This window comes from Primulina huaijiensis, chromosome 6 (assembly GCF_012295235.1).
Source record: "Primulina huaijiensis isolate GDHJ02 chromosome 6, ASM1229523v2, whole genome shotgun sequence".
Lineage (NCBI taxonomy): Eukaryota > Viridiplantae > Streptophyta > Magnoliopsida > Lamiales > Gesneriaceae > Primulina > Primulina huaijiensis.
Window position 1 is genome coordinate 3351165 of NC_133311.1, and position 10237 is coordinate 3361401.

Below are 10237 nucleotides of genomic sequence, written 5' to 3' on the forward strand. Positions count from 1 at the left end.
TAAATATAACACATATCATAATTGTACAATAAAACATTATCATATAAATACATGAAAAATAAATTATTGTACATTTATATTCTACCACTATATTGTTCATTTTCAGAGAAATCATTGAGAAAATCTGCAGCATCAATATTGTTCATTTCTATCCCACCAACATATTGATCATTTCCAGAGAAATCATTCATAAAATCAGCAGCATCAAAATGAGTTGAATCACTCAAACGGTCACTGCGTTCAGTGAAGTTGATCTCCTTTTCTTTCTNGCACCTTTGTAAGCTCTATAAAGAATCAATAAAGGAGAAAGAAAAGGAGATCAACTTCACTGAACGCAGTGACCGTTTGAGTGATTCAACTCATTTTGATGCTGCTGATTTTCTGCATGATTTCTCTGAAAATAATCAATATGTTGGTGGGAAAAAAATGAAAAATATTGATGCTGCAGATTTTCTCAATGATTTCTCTGAAAATGAACAATATATTGGTGGAATATAAATGTACAATAATTTATTTTTCATGTATTAATATGATAATGTTTTATAGTGTGTTATATTTTTAAATATGTATGGTATTGTATTTNCCTCGACCTCGACCTCGACCAAAACCTTATCTTTGAATTTGATTTTGANCAATGAAATAAAATTACTGACAATACATTTATAAAAAATAAAATACAATACCATACATATTTAAAAATATAACACACTATAAAACATTATCATATTAATACATGAAAAATAAATTATTGTACATTTATATTCCACCAATATATTGTTCATTTTCAGAGAAATCATTGAGAAAATCTGCAGCATCAATATTTTTCATTTTTATCCCACCAACATATTGATCATTTTCAGAGAAATCATGCAGAAAATCAGCAGCATCAAAATGAGTTGAATCACTCAAACGGTCACTGCATTCAGTGAAGTTGATCTCCTTTTCTTTCCCCTTTATCGATTCTTTATAGAGTTTACAAAGGTGCTCGGGGGCTCGACAAATATGAGACCAATGTCCTAGAGTGCCGCATCTGAAATAAGAACTTTCAAATCTTTTCGAGTGATTTTCATTAACACTCATGTTCTCTTGATGCCTTTTCAGTGGGTGGTTCGTGACGCTTTTTTGAGATGAGTTATAAAAATAACTAGATGAGTTATAAAAATAACTATCTCGATTGTTTTCAAAACCACGGCCTCGACTACGACCACGACCACGACCACGACCAATTCCATGTCCACGTCCACGACCACGACCACGACCTCGACCTAGACCAAAACCTTGTCTTTGAATTTGATTTTGATTTCCAGGTTTAAATTCATTTTTACTTACAGCATTTACTTCTGAAAATGCTGTTGATCCAGTGGGTCGGGACTGATGATTTCTCATTAATAGCTCGTTGTTCTTTTCCGTCACAAGAAGACATGCGATAAGTTTAGAATATCTCGGAAATCCACGCACTCTATATTATTGTTGTAGAGTTATATTTGATGTGTGAAATGTGAAAAATGTTTTTTCAAGCATTTCCGATTCCGTAACCTCATGTCCACAAAATTTTAATTGCGAGATTATTCGATACATCGCCGAATTGTAATCACTTACTTTTTTAAAATCTTGGAATCTCAACATATTCCATTCATCACGGACGGTCGGAAGTATAACTTCCCTTATATATTCAAATCTTTCTTTTAATCCTTTCCACAGAGCCATGAGATCTTTTTCGATGAGATATTCACTTTTCAAACCTTCATCAAGATGTCGACGCAAAATATTATAGCTTTTGCTTTTTCTTGTGATGAAGATATACCATTTTCTTTAATAGTCTCGCNTATATTATATATTAAGTATATATACAATAAATAAATAAACAGTAAAATAAATATTATTACTTTTGTTACCTTTTTCTTCTGTTTTGGAGCTTGGAAAAATATGAAGGACTTTTAGAGCTTCGTGCTGATAACGTGTTGTGAAAAAGTAAAAATTTACGGTAAAAAATAAAAATCTCAAACTCTCAAAATTATCACACTACACACTTTATAATATTTTTCTCTCAACTTAATTGTGATTTTCTTCACAAATGAGAGATCTATTTATATAAAAACTTTACAAATAATCCAAAAATAAATTACATCATTACCTTCATCATCACAAACAAATTTCAATATTCAACACATAATTTTACCTAATTTTCAACATTCAACATTATAATTTTCAACACAAATATTTCACATTTTCAACAAAAAACAATTTATTATCTGTGAGACGAGTCAACCCTACCGATATTCACAATAAAAAGTAATATTTTTTTATGGATGACTCAAATAAGAGATTTATCTCACAAAATACGACTCGTGAGACCGTTTCACACAAGTTTTTGTCTTAATTAAAAATAACAAGAAAAATTCCCTCAAATTAATGGATTAATTTCGCAAAAAATTATGTAATCTTTATTTAAAAAACGTGTTTCACGAAAAGGCGCAGACAAACACACAATTATTGAGTTTTTTTTGCGTAAATATCCACTTAGAGTGGGAATCAAATTAAGATAAGCACAATCACTTATGTCATATTTCTTACATTATAAAATATTCGAATTTTCTCTCAAGAAAATATTCGAATTTGAAAAAATTATTTTATTCTATTGACATGATGTTATTCACTCTTTTTTATATGCTTTAGTACATATTAAATATAAATTACCTTTCAATAAAATAAATTATATATATTTAAGATTTTTTAAAAAAATATATTTTTCATTTTTCTAATATATATTATTCCAAATTACAATAAATTATAAATATATATACATTGTAAATTAATTTGTTATTTATATAGATAGGTGTGAAAGGTGATTCTTTCTTACATTTCCAATTACAAACATATTTTATTTTATTTTATTATTTTAACAAACGACTTTCACGTTTTGTGCTCCAATCTCCAATAAATAATTTATAGGTGTAAAACCTGCTTTCTTGGATATGACAGATCTCTGCCCTGTTTGTGTCACAATAAATTATTTAATTATAAAATATATATATAGTCGTTCGTATAAATTTTGTGGATCGCCCATGTAATAATATGCACCAAAAACAAACTAATAGATTGATAATTCGGGAAACTGGCCTTCAGTCTCAGTCTTCGATTTTTTTGTGTTCAGTCCTTGGGTACTTTTTTAGTACCACATTTCCACATGAAGTGTACCACATTTTGTATGACATAGTACCACAATTTTGTGGGTAAGGAGTGAACCCAAAGAAATATTTTGATTGGGGATTTTTTACCAACTTCCTCATGATAATTACACTTAAATTGAATAAATAAACTTCTAACATAATTACGCATTTACAAAATATTAAAAAATAATAATGTTTTTTTTTGTTCTCGATAGAGAAGCTTCATCCACTCGTCGCATCTATCCATTATCTCCTACCACGATCTACTNGTAAATATAATTATTGTAATTATTGTAATTGTTGTAGATATAATATTACATCAAGTAAATATAATTATTGTAATTAAACTAAGTATAGTTAGTAAATATTGTAGATATAATATTATATCACGTAATTAAATATAACTATTGTAATAATTGTAATTAGTGTAGATATAATATTATATCACGTAAATATAATTATTATAATTAAATTAAGTATAATTATTATTATTCCAAAAATTGTAAATTAAAGTATTACAATTTCAATAATACAATTAATATTATAACTATTGTTATTACTTAAAACTTAAAACTAGTATAATGAACGAACAATATAAAATACTAAACAAAAAAAAGTTACCTCTTAATATTTTGAAAAATGCAGAAGACTTACGCTAATAATTAAATAGAAAAGTCTGAAGACCGGTGCTGGAAAAAATGTTCGATGTTCGGTGATCGAAAAAAATAATTTTGCTCCTAAGATTAAAGAAAAGCAGATATTGAATCCGTGATTTTCTGCCACGGACTCAGAATCCGTGGCAGACTGTCACGGATTGTTTGAATCCGTGTCTTAGCGACGGTTTTTAATAAAATCGTCGCAAATAGCGACAATGTGTACGGTTTTTATTTACACCGTCGCCTATAGCGACGGGGTTTGTTTAAACCGTCGCCAATAGCGACGGTTTTGCACAATCAATCGGCGATAACCCTTTATTTTATTTTTTTAAAAAAGTTAAAAAAAAATAATAAAAAATTTGAATCCGGGACAGTAAGTCCCGGATTGTACTACTTTTACAAACTTTTACAATTTGCAACATTTTTACAATTGTTTTATTAATTTATAATATTTTTTAAAAAAACCCTGTAATAATATGCACCAAAAACAAACTAATAGAATGATAATTCGGGAAACTGGCCTTCAGTCTCAGTCGTCGATTTTTTTGTGTTCAGTCCCTGGGTACTTTTTTAGTACCACATTTCCACATGAAGTGTACCACATTTTGTATGACATAGTACCACAATTTTGTGGGTAGGGAGTAAACCCAAAAAAATATTTTGATTGAGGATTTTTTACCAACTTCTTCATGATAATTACACTTAAATTGAATAAATAAACTTCTAACATAATTACGTATTTACAAAATATTAAAAAATAATAATGTTTTTTTTGTTCTCGATAGGGAAGCTTCATCCACTCGTCGCATCTATCCATTATCTCCTACCACGATCTACTTGGAAATTCTTGTCCGTTGTCAGACCCATTCAAATTATTTGGAATAATTAATGGGCTATCCTGTATAACTTTGTTGCCCAATCCATCTTCTTGGACTTGAGCCAATTTAACTGGATTTGCATAATTTTAGGACAAACAAATGTCTTGTATGCATTTGGTCATTGAGCCAAAATGTCTAGGTATTAATCCTCTAGTCCAATTCAATTTCAATGGTAAAGTCTGTGAACCCCTAGCTAATTTTACTTACAGAAGTCGGATGGTGGGCTTTGGAGAAAAATGGAAAGTGAGGTCTTGGGTCTCACTCAAACTTCGCATTCAAAATTTTGAGCGTCCCTTTTTCCATGTTCAACAAATCTCTCTACAAACATCTTGATCTACTCATATTTCACACATTGTAAATTCTAATTCTATTCACAGAGACCTTAATCCCCTCAATTAGATTCCCTTTTTCCTTTTTTCTTTAAGAGTAGGTCTCTTGTGAGACGGTCATACGAATCTTTATCTGTAAGACAGGTCAATTTTACCGATATTCACAATAAAAAGTAATACTCTTAGCATAAAAAGTAATAATTTTTCAAGGATGACCCAAATAAGAGATATGTCTCACAAAATACAACCCGTGAGACCGTCTTACATAAGTTTTTGTCTTTCTTTAATGGTCGACTCTTTCACAAAAATTACAACTTCACTCCTTCCCGCGCTGCGTCTCGCCCTTCCCATGTTCTGCACCCGCGTCGTTCACGAGATCCGACAATCTACAAACTCGCACTCTTCAACCATTTTGTTGACTAGCCCCAATTAGTTTTATCTCTCCTATTCACTTGTCTGCTCCAGCTCCATTCTTTTCCCTGAACCCGTCACAATTTGCGTTACTTGAAATGATCGTAACTTCACTTTCGGTCGCGGTTTTCAAAATCGATTGTAGATTCGGAAAGCCCACGACATAAGCTTTCTTTTAATACCAAATTTTTGAAGTTTCTTTGTCGTTTCGAAATCGGTCGTCGCCCATCGGTCGTCGTTTTCACCGGAAATCGTGAGAAAACCTTAGTGTTAGACTTACTACAGGTCGTTCTTATTGTTCTAAGTTAGATTTCGAATCTTAAAAGTAGTTTCACATTTTAATGCTTCAAAATTTGGGTATTTTGGCTCTTTTGAATTCTGATAGTTGATATATGTTACATTGTTGATTGTAGGTACAATATTTGAGCCGATTGGAGGTCTTGATAATTTTTCGGAATTTATTTGAGTACTATTTTGAATTTCCAGATTTTGTGTTGGGGATTTTCGATTTTTAGTGTTGATTACTTATTATTTGGATGTTTAGATGCTATAGAAAATATAAATGCGAATTTATGAAATTTTGTAGGAATTTTGGAAAAATTCATAATCATGTAAATGAGATTTTCAAACTTATAAGACTATAAAAATTTTATATTTAAATGTATTATGACTTAGGATTGTCAAATAATAACTTCGGGAATTGTTTTAGAATAATTATAATTGTTCGAGGTTTATTGGATTAAAGTAATAATTATTTAATGTCGGTAATGTTGATTTGATTCAATTAGCCATAATAAGTTAAACTAAAGTGATATTTTATAGTGTAGACGACACTAAAGAGAAAAGAAACTCAAGAATAACGAAAAGGAAAATCATCGACTCATTTTTAAACAAAAAGAGCATACATCGACAAGTTATGAGCATTCTCCATCCAATATTGATATTTCAAATCCTAGTGATCAACAGCTTAACAAATCTCTTAGAATTGATGTTGATGTGAGTTCTCTTGAACATGATTCGACATTACGTACTCCGATATAGAAATATCATGTTAATCAAATGGATGAAATTAGACGAGCTCATATCAATACTTCACCACATAACAAAGCTGTGGAATATCTTGATAATTTGATGAATACACCTCGTCATATTGATAAAGTGATAAATGCAAAATCTTCAGAATAAAAATAGAAGAACAGATTGCGGCTTGTAGCAACTATATTGAAAGCATTCGATCACTCACTTTGCAAGCATGTGCATTTAGAGGGCACAATGAATCTCCATCCTCTAATAATCATGAAAATTTTACCGAGATGATAAATTTTATAGGAAAAATGAATAAGAGTATTGGGAACATCGTCTTAGAGAAAGCTCTAAAGAATGCAAAGTATACTTCACCTGATATTCAGAAAGATGTCTTGAATATCATTTCCAACCAAGTGAGAGCTGAGATTCGTAAAGAAATTGAGGATTCAAAATTCTGCATTTTAGTTGATGAAGAGAGAGATGCATCTAACAAGGAGCAGATGGCTATTGTATTAAGATTTGTGGATACTAAAGGCTTTTTATGATAGCGGTTCTTTGCCATTGTACACTTGACAGATACAACTGATGCAACACTTAAGAAAGAAATATATGATGCACTTGGTCGTTATGACTTGCATATCCACAACATGCGTGAACAAGGATATGATGGTGCTAGCAATATGCGCGGTTCTCGGAATGGATTGCATGTTCTTTTCTTGAAAGATTGCTCGTGTGCATATTATGTACATTGTTTTGCTCATTGGCTTCAACTAGCATTAACGGCACCTACTGAAAAAGAGGTATCCGTTTGGTTATTCTTTTCAAAATTGAATTCCATTTGTAATCTCATCAATGCATCTCCTAAACGGCACGGTGAGTTATATTCTGCTCAAAGAATTGAAGTTGTGCATATGGTAGCTATTGGTGAACGTGATACATGTAGAAGATGTAATCAAATTGGAAATTTATTACGACTTGGAAAGACTCGTTGGAGTTCTAATTTTGACTCACTTTATAGCATGATTGATATGTATAGCTCTGTGATTAACATGTTAGAAAATATGGTGAATGATAAAGCTTCTAATTCCATCCGTGGTGAAGCTAGTGGTACATTGATTGCGATGAAGTCTTTTGATTTCATATCCATATTACATTTGATGCATAAGATAATGGGGATAACAAATATGCTTTGTCGAGCATTGCAAGAGAAATCTCTATATATTTTAAGTGCAATAGATTATGTTTCAACGACTAAAAATTTGCTTCATACTTTGAGAGAAGAAGGATTTGATCTCCTATTTAGTCATGTGAAAGAAGTTTGTGTCAAGTATGACATTGAGATACCTCACATGGAAGGTCGTTATAAATCTGACACATGGCGTTCTTGTCAACAAAATGATTCAATCACAATTGAGCATAATTATCGATTTGATGTATTTACAGCTGCAATAGATTTTCAAGTTGAAGATCTTAATAATAGATTCAAGGATGAGGCAGTTGAACTTCTTAAACTTAGTTGTGCTTTGGAACCTAAATAAAACTTTAAGCTTCTTAATGTTGATCATAATTATCGACTTGCTGAGAAATTCTATTATCTTGATTTCGATTTACAAGATTTACATCACTTGAGAATGCAATTGGGTCACTATGTTGTTGGCCATAAAAGATTTCAGAATTTATCAACTATTTTTTAATTATGTCGAAGATTAATTGAGACAAATAGGTCAAGAACCTACGATTTGATTGACAGGTGATTTATACATTTTTATCTACGTCGTTTACTTATTTATTGAATCTGATATATTTATTTAATTGACAGGTTGATTCGTCTTGTTTTAACTCTCCTCGTTTCTACAGCAACAACGGAACGAGCATTTTCAACAATGAAACTTGTTAAAACAACTCTTCATAACAAGATGGAAGCAGAATTTTTCGGAGATTCAATGATAATCTACATCGAACGAGATTTGGTTGAAAAAGTTGATAACGATTTAATAATTAATGAGTTTTATTGTAAGAAGAAACGAAAAGCACAACTTTAGTAGTGTTTCATCTTCATGTTTTTGAAGGTATTAAATATTAAATATTTTTATTCTATGTTTTCATGAAGTCAATATTTAGATATTTTTTATTTAAAATTTTTAATTAATTATTTATTTTATTAAATCGAGTAAGGGACGGAGCTGAACTCATATAATTTTGAATCCTTACTCTATCCGTGATCATAATTAACAACGTACACAGAGAGTAAACTTTATATAGTCCATGTTGATCTTCAAGAAGAGCCATACACAAATACAGAAAACAAAAACTTAGTTCAATTCAATTCACATGATTACAAATAGCAGAAATTTCAGAGCTCACAAGTCATACACTTGCTTCCCAGTGAATTTGACCTCAATCTGGCTAGTGTTCTTCCCGATGGATCTCAGGTTCACGCCGACTCCATTACGACCGGGGTTCACCTTCTCCGGGTAGACCCCATCCTTCGGGTGCAAATACTGCACCTCACCGTTGGGGAACACCCTGTAAAACTGGTACTTGATCTTGTACTTGGATCTCAATACTGTCCCCAACGCCAGGCACTGCTCCTTACGCGCCAGTTTCAGCAGGTTCGGACCCTGTCGCATGATGGCGGCGCCGCCAGTCGGCATTTCGAATATCTGTTCCTTGGGGGAATCCCAGGTGATGACGTAGAATTCCTCGACCTGGGCTTTGCGCAGGAGCCCACCGGTGCTTCCGCCGAAGATGGGAGACGGCGTGTTGGGATCAAGCGTTGGTGGGGTGAAGCCGGCGGGAGCTTCCTCTGCCATAGCCTTGATGGGACCGTTTGACACGGAGGAGGCGCCCTTCACAGGCTTGGGAATCGAAAATTGTGCGAGTGATTGTTTCCATGGCGCCGCCACGCGGTCGGTAGGCTTGGTGGCAGATAAGGTGGGAGTGAAGAGGGAGGTTTGGGTCGCCATAGCCATGTAGCTTGTTGGATTGATAGAGGATTGTGATGGTAAGATTATCCGACGTTAGCTGTTGAAAATGGGCAGAATATTGATAAGAAATCAAAGAGAGTGTGGAGTGTGTGTGGAGAAAATTGGATAAGGGGATATCGTGAGTCCAATAAGAATGTGTGATTTAGATACGCAGGTTTGTCGCCATGTGTTTCTCCACGTCTACCTATATCATATTAATTTGGTTAATAGATAAATTAAAAAATAATAATTTTGATAATTTTTTATATGTTTGGACAAAATCAAATATCCGTATCTAAAAATTAATTTGTATAACGATCACATATATATATTTTTAAAGACTCCAATTTAACTAGAATATTACTTATATTGAAAAATTTTTAATCACTCAAAAAATGGAATTATTTGGGCTTAACAAACAAATGACTTTTGCAATTTTAGATATATGCTTATACTTATTAGATATTCATTATGGTATAGTTTGATACACTGAATAAGAGTTGATAAATAATTCTTTTATCTCACGTTTAGTATTTTTTTAGAAAGCCCATGATATAGATAAATAATTTTATACAAGGATAAAATATCTCTTTTATGATATATGATAATTTAATAATAAAAACACCACAAATGATTTAATTGTCCTCAATATATAAAATCATTAACTCTATTGTTCTCTCGTTGCACTTCCACATCAAATAAATATTTTTATTTATTTTTAAATATATAATATGATAATTATATGAATGAACTTGAGATAATTATATAAATGATTTTTATAAATCTCAATAAAATTATTAA

At 31.7% G+C, this 10237-nt stretch overlaps 2 protein-coding genes across 2 annotated transcripts; one reads left to right on the forward strand and one right to left on the reverse strand.

Moving 5' to 3' along the window:
* Positions 1 to 6778: 6778 nt before the first annotated feature.
* LOC140979026 (uncharacterized) lies at positions 6779 to 8008 on the forward strand. The gene is made up of 2 exons (XM_073444381.1): positions 6779 to 6973; positions 7019 to 8008. Exons 1-2 carry the CDS (start codon positions 6779 to 6781, stop codon positions 8006 to 8008), a joined length of 1185 nt encoding a protein of 394 aa, XP_073300482.1.
* Positions 8009 to 8718: 710 nt separating this feature from the next.
* Positions 8719 to 9556, reverse strand: LOC140979533 (photosystem I reaction center subunit II, chloroplastic-like). Its single transcript, XM_073444972.1, has one exon. The coding sequence runs from the start codon at positions 9440 to 9442 to the stop codon at positions 8831 to 8833; it is 612 nt and encodes a 203-aa protein (XP_073301073.1). The 5' UTR covers positions 9443 to 9556; the 3' UTR covers positions 8719 to 8830.
* Between the last annotated feature and the right edge of the window lie 681 nt (positions 9557 to 10237).

Coding starts and splice junctions, on each gene's coding strand:
- LOC140979533 (XM_073444972.1), bottom strand. CDS start 9,442: ATGGCTATGGCGACCCAAACCTCCCTCTTCACTCCCACCTTATCTGCC.
- LOC140979026 (XM_073444381.1), top strand. CDS start 6,779: ATGAATAAGAGTATTGGGAACATCGTCTTAGAGAAAGCTCTAAAGAAT. Junction 6,974..7,018: donor CATCTAACAAGGAGCAGATG/GCTATTGTATTA, acceptor TTTTTATGATAG/CGGTTCTTTGCCATTGTACA.